Raw genomic sequence first — 20,449 nt, 5'->3', positions numbered from 1 at the left:
TTAATAAAAGAAAAAGCAGCAATTCTATGAGAACTAGATTACAATTTACCAGTGAATCATAAAAGCAAATGAGCATCTTAGAACCTCAACTTTACAGTCTATCATGGGAAAAACCACACTGTATCTAAACTAGGTACAACTAAATCTGGGAAAAAAAATGAATAAGAACACAAATTTGAAGAACAAACACAACCCAAAATAAAAAAAAAGTCCCTCGAATATTGGATGGCTTTTCAACCGTGATGGAGACTCCATATTCAAACATCCCTCATATGATGCATTTTTTATGTATGTTTTCAAGTGTATGTCTAAAATACAATGCCACAACATATGTAATTATTATGTGACCAAGGGACAGGTCAGCTTTCCAGACAGATAGAAAGATAGATAGATATTAAGCATCATCAATAGTTGCAGTTGCTAAACATAATGATGTTAACATATGTCTAAATGCATCCACCATCGTGCATTTAAAAAGCTTACTCATAAATCTCAGCCAATCAAAAATATTAATGAGTCCAAAAACAGATAACCACCACCACAGTTACGCACGAGAATTGATGAACAAACAGCTACAAGATCATTCTTTAGAAATTTTACTCATCTCAATTTGGAAGATAATAAGATTAAACAAGATGTTGATGAGTAGTAGTATTAAACAGCTACAGATCATTCTTGAGATACTTTAATTCACCTGAACTGGTGAGATATTAAAATGTAACAAGATATTGATGAGAGGGCATGAAACAACAGCTACAGATCAATCTTGAGATACTGATATTTTTAGTCAGTTCAAAAAAAGCAAAACAATTTATCTCTATATGTACAACAAACCCCTCCTAACCTCGCCTTCTAAGCGCACGGTCCAGAAACACAGGAGTGATATGAAGGTTAGTAGTCAAAAAGGCTCCGAGACCTGTATGGTTGGGCTGATGGAGACCATCTTCATCGTTCTTTTGCAACCACCTCAGCCCTCCCCCCAAAGAATGTTTCCCACCTCCCCCTTTTCTTCTCTCCTTGACAGCAGGCTCCCTTTTGCCAAGCACCACCGACGCATGCGGGGAGGGGGAGGATTCTGGACCAAACCAAGAATAAATTCAATTTAATCAGCTGTCGTCATCCACAGCTCCAATGTATACCAGATCTGTCCGTCTCACCCTTACACACCCCTTAAGCCAACTGGATGCCCTTAGATTAGCATGGTCACCGCCGCTAATCACAGCAGTGTTACTTGATGAAGGAACTGATCCTGCTCCATCCTCCAAGAGAGTCCATGGGTCAATCTCCATATCAAGATCCTGATGTTTTGGCAATGTCTTCGTCTTCCCTGCAACACTATTGGCATTTCGCACCAAAGAAGCTGGATTTCTCTGGGATGGGTTTGAATTTCCCGGGTTCAATCCGGAAATTGAGATACTTGATTGAAGGGAAGCAAGGGCAGCAGGTGAGACAGATGGCGGCTGGCAAGAGATGGACCACCGGACAGAAGGGAAAAGAATTGGCATTGCAGATTGGATACGCCACCGGATAGCGTCCGGCAATTGCATGTGATCCAATTCATTCTGCATCCATTAGGAACAAATAAGACATGCTGAATTGGAAAACAAAACACCAAATACAAAAAAGGCTTCTTGTGTACTAAAGCTATGTTCCATAAAATGTGTACACCACCTGAGCAAAGTTTATTAGCCATTTTATTTAACTAAAAAAGCATATCAATGTGACCCAATAATTACATTCTTAGGGAATAAATTATCGATCAGGTAGTAAACTTTCCAGGCTTCGCATAAATGTTAGCTCATCCGTTTGTATTAAATGTAAGACTATAGTAACGTATACTTGTCCCACGTAGGAAGATGTTAGGTGAACAGCCCACAAAGTGCAACAGAGGCTGAACAACTGGGCCTAGGCCTTCACTGGTGTTCCATCGACCCATCCACATGTACCGTTTAAATGCTTATTGTGGCATGGCAACATTCACTTAGTCAAGTTTCTCTCCACTGTTAAGAGTTCAAATATAGATATATTATTTACGTTTTGGTGATCATAATTACTTCCCAAATGAGCAAGAAAACTCATTATTTGAGCATAAAAAATATGCAAATTACTCAATTTACAGGGCATATCCCCCATTTTGGTTTTTCTTCCGCACATTTAGATTTGCTTTCACATTTCTTTCTCACACAAGCTTCCAAAAATAACAGGTTGGATTATCATCTATAATTAGAATTGGGAACTTTTGACATAATATGTAGTTAATAAACCATTTATCAAAGCCACTTTCTTCCAGGAACAATATATAAGATATTAACGGGAGGAAGTTTAGTGGCCTTCCTCTATTTGATTTTTCCTTAATTCTGGATAATCCATCAAAAGTCCAAAACAAAGACTAATCATTGGATAATAATTGATAAAGATCAAACCTGCAAACTCTCTGCTACCTCACGATCAAACATAGGAAAGTCCTTCGTACATTCAGTGGTCAACTTGGAGCTAGGCTTTGACTTCAGCCAACTTGGCCGGTAGCAGCTCAGCAACCCGTGCAGCACCAGCAGTAAGCGATCAAAGAGACTTTCACCAGATAAATCTACCAAAGCAGCAGCAGAAGCTTCGGTTGATGACTCCACCTCCCTCTTTAACAAAGAACTCATCGTCAGACAAAAGGACTGGTCTGCATCCTCATGCACTACCCTACTTCCAAGGAGACGGAGAATTACAGAGGCAAATAAGTGCCTCATGTTACGGCTTGATGGTTCCCTGACAAGTCAAATAAAGATGAAAGCATATCAGGGATGTTCAACTGATTAGGCAATTTCTCTTGAGATAGGCCGGTTCAAAGCATTACTATTCTTCTATAGGGTGAGGAAAATGAAGCAGTAGTTGTCCTACAATTAGTGAAATTTTTGCTAACATCAACTACAGCAACTCCCAAGTTATTAATGGGGGAAAAGAGGTGCAAGAAGAACAAGATACAAAGATGAGTTCTTCAGAAACAAATTGTGATAAAAAGGATTAGTTATTCCAACAAAGATACTTTCAGGCAAAAGCTAAAGCAAGTACAACATACAAGCCACTAACAATATAGCAGTAACAGAAGTTTGAAAATAAGATTATCATTGTCACCTATCTGCACAGATGACGGGAAGCAATCTCATAAGAAACTGCAATCGCAATGACATGGAAGCTCGCAATGCTGCAGGGGAAGCTGGAACAATATCAACCACACCTGTTGGTCGTCTAGCTAATCCAGGACTGCCACCTCTAATACCTTTACGGTTATTGCCTTTATTTCCAGTACCTTCAATACCAGAAGTAACTGCTCCAGCCTGCTTACTTGCACCACGAGTAACTGCATTCATTTGCTGCTCAATATTATTCATCTGCTTGATCAAATCACTTGCAAAGGTATTACGAGAGTCATCCGAGCTTTGATCTATGCAAGGGAGAACTAATTCAATAAGAGCCCTCTCAGTTACATGCTGCTGACTGACATTGAAGCCTTCGACATCCAGCACTTGGGTGGATCCCCTTCCATGATTTTTTATGTCAGTACCATCTTCAACTACTTCTCCTTCTTCAAGAGAGGTGGCCTCAAACTTGCACTTGTCCACTTTGTTTGTCAAAAGATCAAAATTAGAACAACACCAGCCCCATGGTTTCCGAAACTGGGCCTTAGTTGACAGGCCCTTACTCTCAGCAATGTTAATAAGCCGTTGCCTGATGGATTTCCGACCAAAAAGAACATCCTGGCCTCCGAGGAACCATTTAGCTTGCAACAACATTGAATCCTCAAGTGGCCTCCCAAAAAGATGCACGACCTCTGCAAAGAGGGGAGCAGCATCAGGTCTGACCAGTAATCTTGTGAGAATGATTTCAATAAAGTTGTTCTCGTTCTCAGAAGCAGCGGCTTTATCAAGATTTGGGGAGAGAGAGCATACAGCATCTGCTAAGGAGGTATCATGGGCCTCTAATTTTTCGATGAGGGCTTGCTCGTTTAGGAGAAGCCTGAGCTCGATCCATTGCCAATGAAATTTTGCAGGTTGCAGGGTATCTAGAACATGTACAAGCTTATCCAGAAGCTTTGTCTCATTGTCTGCATAACGAACCATTGACTCGCCCTGCCCAGAGACCCGATTCCCATCATCCTGTGCAAACAGTGAGAGTGGCATTTTACAATCAATGATGGCATTTAGAAAAAGCCTTGCACGGAGGGGAACAAAGGCCATGGCTTTCAAATGCATGTCTGGAGCACTCAATTCTAGCATGGTAGCAAACTCAGAGTCATTGGCATCTGCAACTACAATATCATAAAAACCACGAGTGTCTCTCAAACACACATCACGAAAAGGCAGGTGCTTTATGGCATCACCTATGGCCAATGTTAAGGACTGATACAGTTGGTTGATATCTTCACGAGTTACAGTGTTAGTGTTGAGAATGAATCGTCTCCATATGACAAATGCAAATATGGAATAGGCAGGTGGAAGGACCAAGCAGAGAGGGAGCGTTCGCTGCATTCTTGATAATGCTACTATAGAAGCTTCTCCCAGAAGCTCCACAATAAATCCATCAGAAATAGTTCTGCAGTTCCCAACAAGCACCCTAAACCATATAACAGAAACCTCAACCAAGTTATCTACCTTAAAACCCCCAACTGATCGTGCATTCCCATTTGAATTGGATCTTGAACTCCTCATAAACTGAATTACATCTATCCCTTCCTTTAATCTGAAAACAGTTACCATTCTCTCCAGGCTAGCAACTCCATGAAGAACAGCCCCAACAACAAGAGCAGAAACAGCGGCTGTAGTCTTAGCATTGGAATCATGGGTTTCAGGTGACAGTTGAAACTGAGTACGAGGGGCCTTTACAGGAGCAACAATTTGAGCAAGGGCAGAAGAAGCTTCCGTGGCAAGAGCTATCTCAAAGACACGGCTTTGACGCTCTCCAAGTGCTTCTTTAAGTAGGCATAGGCAAGTTATATGAATGCGTAAAATGCGCCGAGCATAATCCAATGGGACAGTGCTGGACGGTTTTGCTATAAACAACCCAACGCTGTTAACAATTGCAGAAACAGCCGAGGACACCAAAGAGGGGTCCCCTTCTTGGGCAGCACCGCCTGTTTGCCTAATGCAGTCCATTAGTCCCATAATTATTTGTTGAGCTATTTGATACCCATCATCCCATTTCTCCAATGCAGGACCTTTTACTGTACCAGGCACAAAAAGCTTTCTCTCCTTTCCAGAAAAAATTTGAAAAGCTTCTTCAACATGTCTTTGCACTAAATCTCTCATGTTCAAACCCACTCTAGATACTCGGGCACCGCTTATCTTTTGACGTAAAAAATCATCAAGATCTTCAACTCCTGCTGGAACTCCTAGTGGAACCCCAAACTCTCCGTCCAGTGATCTTCTAGATTCAAGTTCAGAAAAAAGCCTTTTATCACATGTTGTCTTGAAGTTCTTCTCCCAATCAACAACACTAGCCACATTGCTAAAATTTTTCAACAGATACCGAGCATACACAAAAGCTGCTGAACCTGAAACTCTCCCATTAGAGGCCATTATGGTGGCAGCACGTTGCATTGCGGCTGACAAGGTTTCGGGAATAAGATCAGCCGCAACAAGAATATTTTCATACCTGAACCAAACAACTAAGTTAGCCAAATATAATAAGCTAAGATCACAACTGCTTCACCAAAGGTTGCCACGGGAATCTACACAGATGTAATCCTCGCCATAGCAAAAGATTAAATACACTAAAGAAAAAATAAGGGTGATACAAATTGTACAAACTGAAGAATAAGTGTCTCCTCATCAAAATATTACAATAAACTAAAGCAAAAAGACAATGGATCTCATGAAAGGTGAATGTTAGAAAGGAAAAACAACACAAGTGTTCTGGTAATGGGAGAAACTAAATTGAAAATACTTCTAAGAAACTTGGGTTATTTCAGATCCAGCTGTAAAAATATAGCACAGAGGTGACGAACAGTTCAATCTTGCAACCATTGTCATTCCAGTTCCTCAAACGTCTGGCAACGGGCTTAAGTTTTGAGCATTTAATTCTTCCATAATAAGGATTGGTGCATATAGACATCATTTCTGGAATTTAAACTTATAGTCTAAATGTCAGAAATTCTGAAACATTTACCTTCACGGATAACAGAGAACTAATTAGAATACATTTAAGCCAAATGAGATTTGGATGCAACAAATTTTCCAAGTACTTGCCTTAATAAATAGCCAAGTTTGAAAATGCTACAAAAATTTATTCAGGAAATAAACTGGAAGCTCCATGAGCTCAAAACCTTTATATAGGGTGGCACAGAGATCTATCCAAATAAAATAACAGAACTAAACCAATCAAAACAATATACTCAAGCAACTCTGCTTGCTGCCACTACTCGCAAACTTCAAAAGGGAAACCACAAGTCACAGCAATCTAAACAGAGGCACCAGAGTTTAACTAAATATGTTTCATATTAAAATCCTCACTAAAGTATGGAGGTGAATGAACAAATAAATAAATAAATTATTTGTCCCTTGAATTATAAATTTATTTGTTTGGTTGGTTAAAGGAGGGGGAATGGATATACCAGAGACATTCAAAAAAACAGACACAAAAGGTACAGAGTTCAGTACTAATTAATTTTCAAGATGTGCCATGAAATTCCAAAACCAATAAATGAAGTCAACGTAAATCTAGTGAAATAATTTAAATACATGGAAATTAAGAGGTGCAGAATTTTATCATAATTAAAACTGAATATTAAATCCAAATGAAAAGGTGGCACTCTGTCAGACACTAAAAGACAAGCAAACACACCAGAATAAGCACCAACAGACTCGATGAACAAAAACACCAAACAGAAACTATTAATATAGATAGAAATCAAGAGTGCACCTCCGAATAGACGACAAAAGAAATGACTCCCCGACTTCGCACACTTGGCTTCCCACATTTCTTTGCAGCATAAGCATGGTCCTCCCACTATTGACTGTAGAATTGGGGCTACTTAAAATCTTAGGCAACAACCAAAGGAGAAATCTGACAGCTGTAACTAAATCATCAGAAACATCCATCAAATACAGTAAAGCAGATAACTCATCTTCACCAAGCTTCCACCGTACAGAGCTCTTGTCAGAGACAGCAGGAAAAGGCCTACTATACTGGCCGACCTTGGTAGCAGTCTTTTCATTTTCTTCAACCAGTTGCCTGACTACAGATATCAACCAGACTGTGATGACCCTCTTTTCTACAAACCGGAGCTTCTTTAAAATTCTCCCAATCGAAACAATATCTCCACAGTGGTTTGTCCTGATACCATCCACTGTTTTAGCTTCCCCTTCAAAACCTGTTCTGTGGTGAGGGCAGCTTATCCTACTATCACAGACATGGCTAGTTGATGCTCCCTGGCTACCTTCAATCCTAGCAGCCGCTAACTGAGCAAGACTTTGAGTTTTACGCACAATCTTTTGCCTCCCCCTAGAGACCTGCTTGGATGGCTTAAGAGGTGGATCAGCTTTAAAAGACTCTGAGGATTTAGGCCCCTTCCTCACCCACCAGCTTTCTTCATCATCTGATAGATTAGGTGAATATCCTTGAAGGTATGAGCTCTTCTCCTCACTTAATTTTTGTCTCTTCACCCTATTACATTCTTCACACCCAGGTGATCCTTCTCCCAGATCTGTCTTGTTGCTAGTTGACATAACAGGCCTCTTCATACTCCCTTGAGACTCATCAAGTCCAGAATCAGATGGCGTAGAAAAAGAGCTTGGGAGCTGCAATAATTCTGAAATAGCAGCCTTTAGCTCTTCGAGGTCAGCACCTCTGTAGATAGTTTTACCAGACAATGAAGCGGATGCTGACGGAAGAGTTTTCCACTGGTCAACAGACGCAGAGGAAGCACCTTCCCATATGGAGGTTGGATGATGCTTTTGTTCCTTTGATGAACTATTAGCACTGTTTGGTCTTTTCTGATGATCATGAAACCCTCGAAGCACTAGACGACGTTCATTTGAATAGACATGAATTACCTCTGAAAGTATTGCCACTTCAGTGATTCGTGCTTCTTCCAGAGCATCGCGAACATATGGCCCAGGCAACTGCTTCAAGATTTTACAGTGTCGCTTCCATCTGTCAAGGTCTGCCAGAGGTCCATTCCTATCTATGATTCCACCAACAATCAGCTGCCGCACGTATGCCTGAGGGTAAAAAATGCCAGATCGTGTGAGTTCAGTAATAAGTAGTTGAAGACGTTTGAAACCTTCTCCATTTTGAGCTTCATGTTGATCTATCCAACACACTACTATATCGTGTAAAGGGCCTGGGCTTTGAAACAGATCTGACAAATCTTTATTTTTTCCATCCACACTCTTCAAATTATTTTTTAACACATAATCATTTCCCATAGAAGTCCAGCCAAAGTAATTATTCATCTGACCAGGACCATTTATAAAGTTATTGACACTGCGAACACTCTTGTTCTTGCATGGGAGTGAACTTTGCATGTCTCTTTTAGTCAGCTTTAAAAGCCGAATCGCAATGTATATTTGAGAAAAATCTTTTCTGCCAGTGAATTTTAGGCCGTGAGGGAGGGCAGTCCGAAAATCCCTGAAATCACACGTCGCCCACTCACAGAGGAAAAATACAGAACAAACAAATGACAAGGTCACTGTCCCGATCCACTTCATTGATGATCTTAAGCAAGGGTTGACTTCAGCTGTCCAACCTTCATCAACACAATCACAAAGATCATCAAAGAGAAATCTATATGCCATTCTCACATCACCCTGTATAAGAGCCTTGTCCAACTCCTGTACAGCTTTAGCCATATTGCGACCTGGATTACCAGGTCTCGCAGCCATCGCAAGATTATCCGCACGTTTCTGGATTGACGAAACAGCATGACCAATGGACAAGGACTGATATTGAGCTTCAAGCCCTTTATCTCTAAACAAAGTACCAACTTCCACCAAACCGTTTTTCATTTTTACAGCATCCTCGTCTGCTTTAGATATAAAACTTCCATCATTTACCACGTGAGATACCACACAGGGTGGCAGAGGAAAACAATCCAACGCAACAAAAGTATCAGGCACAGCCAATATCAAATACCGAAGCATCTCAACAAGAGCTGAGGTAGTGTATGCTCTCCGGGAATTATCTACAAGATCAGAACCACCTGGAGAGGGTTCCTGGATGAAGCGAACAGCTATTGCCACAATAGCGCGCACATAGGTCTGAGACAAGACCACAGCTTCTATGACGCAATATATAATAGGCAACAGCAACTGCAAAGTCCCAATTGATCCTTTTTCCTGAAAAAGCATAAATTTGACATCCAAACCCCAAGTATTAACAGCAAATGAACTTGAATAGAAACAACTACTACTCAATAGTTCAGCTGCAAGCACATCATATGGGAAAAGGCTGTCATGAGGACGCAAACTCACCTAATGAGAGCACCCTCATGGTAGACTTACTCCATAATACATGACTTCTCTCCAAATAAATGGGTTCAAGGAATGACTTAAATAGAAATACCTGTAGTTGACTGAGAACCCAATCGATAATGACAGAAGGAAGCATCAGCCCCTCTGCATGGTGCCATTGTAAAATCCGCACCACATACAACCATTTAAAATGAAGAGAAGGCTCCTCATTATCAAGGAGTGCTGATGCTGTATCGCTCTTGTGCTGTATCGACCCAGCATAAACCATTTGCTGTGATCGATCCCTGATATGTACATTAGAATGAGGAGTAGTTTTTGATACAAATTCATCCAGGAGGTACTGCAAGTAATCAATAACATCTTTTGTCCACTGCTCTGAGCGGGAAAAGTGAGTTTTGTCTGGTGCCCCTGAAGATAAATTAGTGGAGCCAGGCCGAACCTGCAACATAAATTTATATTTGCTACCTTCCAATATAAAAAATAGCCAAGTTGAAAGAGATAATCCAAAATCCATACCGGTGATCAGAAAATTCATACCTGATTGAGATAAGTTACTTTGATAAACCAAGTTGCCCTTAGTAACGGAACATTATTCCTGATAAGAACTTCAAAAAGGGATTTCCTCCTGTAGCCATGAGGAACGTGATCCGCCAAATAACGTAACCGTTTATGAGGTTGGGATAAACCCTGGAATGAGAAAATTTACAGTCTATCAAGTCATCAAGCTCCAATTTTTTTCTTTTGACATTTTAGAGTTGGTTAACACTTTATTGCAGCAAGATACATCCAAACACGAGCATAAAAGGTCAGGTAGTTGCAACTGATAGATCAATAAAACAATATGACATGTAGTGTAATGGTTGTCACATTTCCCCCTTTTTCATTCTTTTAGTTTGTTTTGAGGGGGTACCTTAAATTTATAATAATTGTAACAAAGTGAACAAAAGATAATTTTTAACAGACTTATCAAACAAACCAAAAAAAAAGATAATTTTTATCAGGTTGAGGAGAGCCAAGGAGGGATAACCGAGCTTGTTTTGTTCAATGTCCAAATAGAATCCATTCAGATCATTTTTCCCACTTTTTTTTACCAAATAAAAATGAAGAAGAAAAACACAGAGCTCATATCAGCCAAACAAGCATATAAAGGAAACCTAACCTGACAATAAGCAGGAATTAGGAAGAAGAGAAGAAAAAAGTTGGCTGGGTCAGGCCAAAAATTTCCACCATTAACATTCAAAACCCTGATAAACTAAAATGAGCTAGAAAGCAAACCCGACAAGCACAAAATGGAAAGAGTAACATCAAATGTAGACTCCACAATATAACAGCACCTTATTTCTTTTCTGCACTTAAATCGAATTGCACTAGCAACGAAAATATATTAATGAGGAAATTAAAATTTATCAAATAAAATTAACTGCAAAATGCAATGATCTAAAGTTGTATCACATGTGACAATAAAGAATAAAAACAAATACCAAGAAAAAATATCCAGAAAAGAGAAATCAAGTAAATATTTTAAATTATCTAATTTTAACTTCACACAATATATATTAATCCGAATATAGTTCACATCAAAAAAGGGTTTTCAGAAGATAAAAATTCCAAAGGAAGTTAATATTTCATGTCAGATACAGGCTTTCTATGTTGTGATTCCGGCTACAAGTTCTTGTTATTGCTCCAAAGATGATCTTCCATTGAGTGGGGTTGTGACGGTCCATTTTGGGTAGTCACAATCAAATGGCTTATTCAAGTGACTGGGCAGTGGCAATATTTACACTAGAGAAAATGTGATCTTTAGATTGCCACTATAATGGCTCGGGCTCCCATTGAAATTGGAGAAGACAGCTGACCTCCAAGGCTCCAAGAGACCAGCACTCAGTTCAACCCTGTGTCTGTCCACAGATCTTTTGTTTGGACTGGATACTTTTTGACTGAAGACTTGTCCTCCAGAGCATCTGCCCTCATTTTTGCTTAACCAACTTACGTCATCTCTTGTTTGGTATGTATGCTAAGCCTTTCATTGGCCTAACCCAAGAGTGATTTTTTTGTTATTATTTGACCTATTCAGGTCTCCTTCTGGAAGAGATGCATTGTAATCTTAGTTTTGTAGTATGCTCCACTTGGAGCTCATTTTTAGTTATTCATATTTTACTAATGAGATTTCTTATAATTGGCAAGAGTTGCTAATAAATTAACTCTATCGTCTCTGCTTAACAGAAAGTAAGGCCACTTAAGCCATCACCCAATGTTTGTTCATGTTAACCGAGGAGCAGGAGGCTGGTTACAGAAAGCAACTGCCCTCTGCATTCTCACACTTGGCAGCCAGAAAATTCATCATTTTACCCTACAATTATAAAAAATAATTCTTAAAAAATCTCACTTTTGCCAGGTTTGGTTAAGAAAATAATGGACAAGAGACGGTGATTATGACAGCATTAATATATCACAACAATACAAGCACTATAACCTCAAGCATCTTCGATTCGGGCCTATTCAAAGAGAATTTACACTTCTTCAATTCAAGGAACAGAAACTTTGACAGGACAAAGATGAACCTGCAATTTTCTATCCTTCTTTTCTATCCACTTCTTTTTTAAAATGAAACTGAAAAATATGATTATGTTATCATATTCTTCTTTTAATTAGGAAAGAGATAGTGTGTTAAGCCTTATTTTTTTATCCTTTTAATTACTCTACGTGTATTCGTCAAAAGGCCAATATCTAGTCCTAGTCTCCCGTTAGCTGAGAGTACCAAGAGGTTGGATTGAGTACACACCCCACATACCCAAATAAATAAAAAAGTAAATAAAAGAGTTGGGTACAAACATGACTTCTAACTAATATTATCTGCTTTTATTTGTGAGAGTAAAATTTCATTACCTACTTTATTAAAAAAAAAATATTCTTATCGATATGTCAATTAGATGCACCTTATTCCTGAGAATTATGCCTAGTGATGCATATAACAATAATATTGAAATCATGCAGAGTATAATATATAAAATACGTGACATGAACATTTATTTAGAAGTAGAAGGCTGACCTCAATCCATTTCCTCCGAAAGTCTTCCCCACATGGCCTTTGCTCAGGAAAGACTCCAGGCTTTGTTAATAGTGGACCAGATAGCGGCACTCCATAAACTTGACCTGCCTGTTACATCAACAATATATTTCATTTCAATTTCGATCAAGAAATTAGAAAATTTTAGAATAATATGGATGTGTAAAAGGAAGAACACATAGTTCAACATAAGAACATAGAACATAAGAACATAAAGGCACTGAAAAGCAGGAGAAATGGTTCAAATTACAATTGATCCATAAAAGTTTCCACCAATATCAACTCTAATTGGAAAAAGGGAAATGCATCACCTTGCGCTTTTGAGCACGAGATTCATTGATGGCCCGGTGACGTTTCCTGATTGCCTGAAAAAATAAAATAAGAGAGAGACATCATTTACTTAAACAACAGTAGCTTACATGAGAAAGCAACTAAGACTCAAATGAAGCTAAACTTGGCAGCAAAAGAAGTTAACAACAATAAGAGAGAACCAATTAGCCACCCTAGCTTCATTTTTTGAGAGACTTACCTCTTTGCACTTTCCGATAACAGGCTTGGTAAAAATTTGAACCTGGGATAGCGAGATCTCCCTAGTTTCCTGAAAAATTCAGCAAGTAAAATCTAGTAAGATTATAACTGACATAGGACACAGATTGATATAAAAATGTGTGTACGCATTAAAGATGAATATAGAATACAGTTACTTGGATATGTCAAATTCAGATAGCCCAGCAACTCCAATATAAAATTATAAATTACTAGTACTACCGAGATTCAAAACTAAGGAATTGTCTGATAATACCCTTATCAAATCTTGAAATTTTCAGTGATTTCTTTCTCTGTTGAGTGTGTTTGATAATGTATAATTAATTAAATCTTAAAAGTGAATTCACTTAAAATGGGGTCTAACATTTAGCTAGAGACTTGAACACTTGAGACTTGACTTGGCCCATACCACTTATCACTGAACAAACTTGGTGGACAAGTGGGTACTTAAATTAAAAATTACGGGTCGATATGCATAACACCTAGCATCCATTGTTTACAGCTAGGACTGCTGGTGAATCTAATCCCAGGAAGAAAAATTAATTTATTGTTAAATATGGTTACATAAATTTAAATCTTCAATTGATCAAACGGCCAGAATAAAAAACTGGAGAAAAATAATTAGAAGCCACTTCCGAGTCAACCATCACATGCAATGGTTCCATGGTTCTTGCCCCCCTTCATTCAAGAATAACCCTTAACAGATCAGATTGCATTGCGGCCTCGTAGAGATACCACCTCTTTGCAAAGCTGAAAAGATCCTACATTCAATCCCAAAGCATAAGAAACCAAGGGATTTCTCGAAAGAATAAAGAAGAGAGTGGTGGATTTGTGCGCACCATCCCAAAAAAGAAGTTAGATACTTTCATATCAGGTCATTTTGTTTCTTTCTTGCTTTTAAAAGCCATTACCCAGTGTTAGTCCTCCCCCTCCTACCAGTGCAAGGTGCTACGTGGGGTGCAAAAGATACACATCTAAGTAGGTGTTATTTGCACAAAGTGCTTGCACTCATCCTCGAACCGCATTCTCACGGCTGGCAGCCTAAAAAAATGCTTGGTTTCAAAAAGCATACCTCAAGTCCCTCAACAGTTTCCCTGTATCCAGATTGCACATATTCCCTGGTAAGAGTCTCTTCAGGGCAATTTGGACTCTGTGGGTGAAAGTCAGGTGGCCCAAGTCTGAGAAACGAAAAGTGAAAAATTCCAAAGTGAGATGATGATATAAAATTTAGAAGCCTGATAGCAGAAAATAGAAACTTCTGAAACCTTTCTAATCCATTATTCTAGAAAGCAAACTAAATAAGAGTAGAAAAACTGAATTCCATATATCTTCAATAGCCTTATTATGACCATTCTCTACAAAAGGACTAGCATTTCACTCACTTTCTTAAAATTGAGTTATTGAAAATGCAGAAATTACCTGGAATTCAAAGGTTCTTTTTCACACCTCAACTTATAAGGAGTCAGCTGTGATGCCCTCCTGCATTACAATTTATGTGAACTGAGACCAATCAATTTAGCTTAAATTTTTGAAATAATTAAATATTCAAAAATATAAACATTAAGCTAAATAAAATTAAACTAAAATCTACTATAAGCAAATTTAGGATCTCAAAAATAAGGAATAGAGTGCATGTAATGATGCTGGAGGAGAAAATAGCTCTCGATAAAAGATCACTGGACCTTAATATTCAATGACAGGCATCACCCGACGAACAAAAGACCGCAGAGAACTGTATAAAATCACAGAATATAAAATTTTAAAAAGGATAAAAGATCTAGCCTGCCATCACTTCAAGAAGCTTCCTTAAAAGTGGCATTTATCTTGCCTTAATCCCTGGAGCATAATTAGATCACAGCATGAATTTGATGCAGGACAAGAGAAGTCTAAGTGTCTAACCACCTCTCTTGTTGATATTACAGTGTCCCAATCTAACCCTTGATCCTCATACCACACTTGGCCCAACTCTATGTAATACCTTGACCTCAAGTAGCAAGTGGTCATCTCAAAACTGACCTAACTCTTGCAGCCGCGGCAGCCTCGAGTTCCACCTAAACTATCTCACCTGAAACTTCTATCACAATACGTGTAATACCTCTTTTCCACTAATCAGCAAGAACCCACAACCTATAACTAAATAATGATGCAAAAATCCTATTTTCAAGTGATTTGATATAAAGCAATATTAGGCACCATGTAAAGGAGTAGAAAATTTATTAATGAAAGATAAAATACAGTTTGTACGTGAATTGTCTTCAAAATCCTATCACCATTAATGGGGGGAGGAAGGAAAGAAAGAATAAATAGCAGAGCCAATTTTCATATAGGAGACTTCCAAAAGTCAAATGAAATAAATAGTATTAAAATGGATGCATCTTCCAATATAAGTAAAGCCGTACAGATCAAGAAAATTCATATCCTCTCATTGACCATTATAACACATTATCAAAACACGTATACCTAGATGTTGGCTGTCAGTAAGGGGTAGGCTCAAGGAAACCATTTTTCGAGGGGGGGGGGGGGGGGGGGGGGGGAGGCCATGGTAAGATTATCACTGGCACTAAATTATAATTTAGAATACAACAACTTAAGAGTTCACGTCTACATGTGCTGATATATATTATGGAACCTATAGAAACAAGGCAATACATCATGACATAAGGAAACAAAATAATGTGTCTACATAAGTGTAGAGATGTCTGTCTGGAAACCATGCTGAGAGAGGAGGAGAGAGAATTTGAAAGTGCATGAATAACTGTTTGGAGGAACATGTTTACCGTTGATTGAGGGAGAAGTTAGATGGCAGTGAAGACGAATCAGCTCGTGATGTATCCCTAGCTGACGCACCACCAATTGCACTGTTATTAACTGCACTAGTGCAGCTTGTAGAATGATACCTTTGCATTTCTCCAAATTATCACCTGCATACTGCCTCCAACATCGAACTGCTACAAGATGCTATACAAGTCAAACTGCATTAAATTTGCCAAAATGTTACAAGAAAACATGATAAATCAAAGTTAAATCATGATGACAGCCACTGTTTAGTTAACCAGCTGAATAGCAATTTAAAAAAATTTACTTGTCACAAGGATTAGAGTTAATTTATGACCTCAAATATAGGATTCATTTGTCAATGCCGCTAGTATCTTATCTCGTTACCATGAGATGGGGGTGTTGTAGCTCCTAATCATCTTATACCGACCTACCACACAACGTGCAGGAAGTCGTGAGGAAATCAGTATATAAGGCAAGCAGATGAACAAAGAGCAGATTACATAAATGGAATGTGCTATTAAGTAACCTAAAATTAGCACCGTTCTAATCAATGGGAAAATTATCTTAAATCTAAAAAAAATAAAAATAAAAAAAAATAAAAATAAAAATAAAAAAAAATAACTATGTAACAGGATTTTGGGTGAAAATAGGATTTTGGACCTATGAGGAACAAAGCCATATAGTTTCAGTTTGTAGGTTGAAAATACATAGCATTTAAATATATATATTATGGATAATTGTCGAATCCTAACAGAACATAAGCCACTAGATGGATGTTCCTAATATATAAGTTTTAAACATACTTGCTAAAGTAAAAAGTGATCCATAACAAAAATGGAACATAACCTCATAGTTGAGAACCACCTACATAAGAACTTACATAGATATGTAAGGAAGCAAAACCTTTAACCTTAACCATAAGCATAATTCAGTAGTCCAGTTTTCCTAAAAATATGCATGTTAAACAAAAATTTTGATCCCTCTAAGAAGCATGACCAAGTATTGGAGCTGAATTTAATTGAAATTACGATCAAATTAAATTACACTAACAATAATTACTCGCCTTCTGAAAGAAGTATGGCCCAAAATTTTCAGTTGCTAGTACATATAATAATGTAAACCTTTACATCAAAGCTCGACCCAAAGGAGGTAAGCAGTACTGTTAATTAACTGAATCAACAGAACCCACAACACATATTTGATAGTCAAAGATTTTTCCCTTCAAATCAAGCCACCAAGGTAGCTGAAATCATTTTAACAAAAATTCAAACAAATGTATAAAGATAAATATTTAAAGTATCTGGTCTTTAGTTGTTAGCTTATCACTCCAATCCATCATAAAGTTTCAATATAATACATTGCATAGCATATCTAATGCAGTACTCAACATATAAATAACATCTTAATCCAGCAGGAAGCATAACCTAAGATGTCTCATTTGCAATACATATGCACACATTTACGTAATCCTAAATCTGGAAACAATGACTATATGAAGCACAGCTCGATGATCAAATCATTGTGATCCCAACAAGAAGTGTCCAAAAGTAAACCTTTCCCATTTGCAGCAAAACCTCCCAGGAAAATAAAATCAGTTGAACACCAACTTGGACCTCATCACCAGTCACAAAGCATATACAAAACAAGATTGAAAAAAAAAAAACAGCAACAAAAAACAACAACAAAAAGTAGACGATTAGCAAGTCCAAACCAATACAATTAACCAACTAAATCAAGTCAGAGTTCAATTTTTGCTGAATCCCACTAACACTACAACACACATACGCACAATAAATAGCTGGTTCTCAAGCAAGTGGGACAATTTCAAACCATATCGAATTCGCAAGTGAAATCGAGCATACCTTTGATATCAAAAAAACCTAACCAAAATTGAATCGGTTGAAACAATGAGTTCTAATTCTGCGTTCCGTTAGAGTACGCGAGTTCAGAGGGGTTCAAGATGAGGTTATTCGAGCAGAAAGAAAAACTAGGGTTTTGGGGAAAATTATAAAAAAAGGTGCGAAATTTGACGAAAATTGGAAAGAGGGTGAGATTTGAATAAAAATGTCGTACCTGGGAGGAATTAGGGATTTAACTTACCGAATCGTATACATACATGGATATAGATATAGAGAGAGAAATAGATGTTAGAGAGAGAAAGAAGGGGGCGAGGGCTCTCGGGGGCTTTGACTCTTCAGCTTTTGCTGATGATGACGATGATGCCTGTATTGTATTCCTTCCGGTGCTAGAAAAAGGGAATGGACCAACAATATGTGTATTTATACCATTATTATATATTTGTGGTTCTTCTGTGTCTATTTCCAATTTTGACCGTGCATGTTGTATTAAATGAGCGAGGACTAGCCTAAGTAAAAGTGTAACTTCACTAGAGCACAAAAATACAAGTTCAACAAACAAATCCAAACCTACTTCGGGAAAAAACCAACCTAAACCAACTTGAACCAACATCCATATTTGGGTTGTTTTGTGGAGTACATTGTTTGAAATTTCTAAACTCAACCCGAACTTTGGATTTTTTCAAGAAGCCACCACAATTTTAGGTTAGTTTTAGATTACACAATCCTAATCTAATTTACTTTGTTGTTATTAAATTATTTTGTGAGTTCGAACCTAACTTGGTTCAACCTCAAAAGTAAAATTAGGTTAGGATTTTGATTGAAATTTGAACTAAACATTTCAACATACAAAGTAAATATACAAACAAGAAATACGGATATAATAGTACAACAATTTAAAATATATATATATATATATATGTATATGTATATATTAATACGATATAATACGTCAAAAAATATATATTATTATTATATATGTAAAATTAATAATCATGCATTTTTATTAGGCCATTAAAAGTGTTTTTAGTTCCTCATTTAATGTGTGACCTAGGGAACTCATAGCCCCTTTGATGCTTATTCCTTATTGCCTAATAAAGAAAATTGAAATGGTGGTAAGTGGTAACATGAGGGGTCCAACACTTCCACGGGTTGGTGGAGACATCGTAGCTCCATGACATGATTCTTTATTTATTTTTTTTTTTTTTGGAAAAAATGGTTATATTATCTTTGGGAGTTACACTTATTCATTGTTGATGCTTGTGTTATGAAAATTTTCAATTGAATTCATAGGTAAAGTGCAAGAAACCCTTCTATCATGTAAAGAAATGTGTAAGAATCACCCCCACTTTTAAAAAAGTGCATATAAATCCTTGTATTTTGAATTTTTGTATAAATTGCCCTTGGTCAATAAATTCGACCAATTTTTTTATAAAACCCCAAAATACCCTTAAGGAAATTTTAGATATTTCTTTTTTTAAATATATTAAAAGGTTAAAAATAATAATAATTATTATTATTATTATAATATATAAATTAATTAATTAATTTGGGTTTTTATAAAAATTTAAAAATGCCCTTATTATTATTACCTTTTTTTAAATTAAAAAAAAAAAAAAAAAAAAAGGTTTCTTAATTTTTTTTATTTTTAAATTTGTCTTAAGAGCATTTTAAGTATTTTAGTCTTCAAATTAAAAAATTGTCCTTATTTGCTCAATTTAAAGAAATGTAGGTGTTTTTTTGAACATCAAGGGGTGTACACACCCCACTTCACCCTTGATTTATTTATGTATCCATACGAATAAATTTACGTACATTTTTTAATAATTAATTGATTCGTGTGCCTAGTTACGTCACTGTTTTTTTATTATATTTTGAATGAAAATCAAGTCACATATTTATCGCCAATTTTTCACTACAAAATGTATCCATCCACAATCTTATATTATAACATATATATATACACACACACATTATAATAACAGTGCACATGTAATACACGCGATAAGAAATGAATTTATCATTTTAATTGAAATTCTTAATACAAATTAATAATTTTGAATTTTAACCCAAAAAAATAAATAGATTTTAGTGATAAAAATAGAAGAGTTTTTTCTATTATTATTTTAGAGGATAAGATGAATTTGTGTTAGAGAAGAAGTGCGAAAGAGCGAGGATGAAAGAAAATAAATATATATTTTTTTTTTGGGGGGGGGGGGAGTAAATAGGGTTTATGTTGTTTAAGAGTTTGTAAAATAATAATTGATTTTATATTTGTTTAGGAGTTTATGGATTAATTGTTTAACTTATATAAAATTTGTTTATTAGTAGTTGATTGACTAAGGTCCTATTTATTACTACCAATTCCTAAAATGTAAAGTAAAAAGTAAAATTTATATTTATTAATATAATTTTACTTTCTTACTTTTAGAAAGTACTTTCACATTTAATGAAGGAAGAAAAAAGTGAGGTTTTGTTACTTTCTCTACTTTTTACACTGTACACAGAAAATACTTTTTATTTCTATTACTGTAGCATTCACTCATCATCTTCGTATTATCCAGTCTCACCCGACCATCACCTATCATCTACTCCCTCTCTATCATCATCTCATCCCACCCACCAGCGACGATGGAAGACACTACCCACCGACGACAACGGAAGACACCACCCACCAGACTTTCTATCAGTACTGCTCTATCTCTCTCTATTTGGACGTAGACAAGATGATGCTGAAGAATTTC

The 20,449-nt window shown here is 37.0% G+C and overlaps 1 protein-coding gene across 2 annotated transcripts; it reads right to left on the bottom strand.

The window, feature by feature from the left end:
• Nucleotides 1–557: 557 nt before the first annotated feature.
• LOC132299005 (mediator of RNA polymerase II transcription subunit 12) lies at nt 558–18,100 on the bottom strand. 2 transcript variants are annotated; one of them, XM_059795421.1, is made up of 14 exons: nt 17,712–18,100; nt 16,184–16,276; nt 15,849–16,043; nt 14,491–14,550; nt 14,144–14,249; nt 13,055–13,123; nt 12,837–12,890; nt 12,508–12,615; nt 9,996–10,145; nt 9,550–9,897; nt 6,907–9,323; nt 3,124–5,640; nt 2,424–2,757; nt 558–1,562 (listed from the first exon to the last, which is right to left on the bottom strand). In XM_059795421.1, the coding sequence occupies exons 3-14, from the start codon at nt 15,974–15,976 to the stop codon at nt 1,107–1,109; spliced, it is 6,747 nt and encodes a 2,248-aa protein (XP_059651404.1). In that variant the 5' UTR covers nt 15,977–16,043; nt 16,184–16,276; nt 17,712–18,100; the 3' UTR covers nt 558–1,106. The 2 variants fall into 2 exon arrangements, with proteins under 2 accessions (XP_059651404.1, XP_059651405.1); XM_059795422.1 differs by lacking the exon at nt 16,184–16,276.
• Nucleotides 18,101–20,449: the final 2,349 nt, after the last annotated feature.

Source organism: Cornus florida, unplaced genomic scaffold (assembly GCF_030987335.1).
Source record: "Cornus florida cultivar Cherokee Brave unplaced genomic scaffold, ASM3098733v1 CherokeeBrave_3.0.0_Hap2_Chr03, whole genome shotgun sequence".
Lineage (NCBI taxonomy): Eukaryota > Viridiplantae > Streptophyta > Magnoliopsida > Cornales > Cornaceae > Cornus > Cornus florida.
The sequence above is the reverse complement of the archived record's forward strand: the minus strand, read 5'-3'. Positions and strand labels throughout refer to the sequence as shown.

Bases quoted from the DNA above. Each gene is read 5' to 3' on its own strand.
- LOC132299005 (XM_059795421.1), bottom strand. From the start codon at position 15,976: ATGCAAAGGTATCATTCTACAAGCTGCACTAGTGCAGTTAATAACAGT. The intron at 14,250-14,490 runs GTAATTTCTGCA...TTCGTTTCTCAG, and splicing joins AAAGAACCTTTGAATTCCAG to ACTTGGGCCACCTGACTTTC. The intron at 5,641-6,906 runs GTGCACTCTTGA...TGTTTGGTTCAG, and splicing joins CTTTTGTCGTCTATTCGGAG to GTATGAAAATATTCTTGTTG.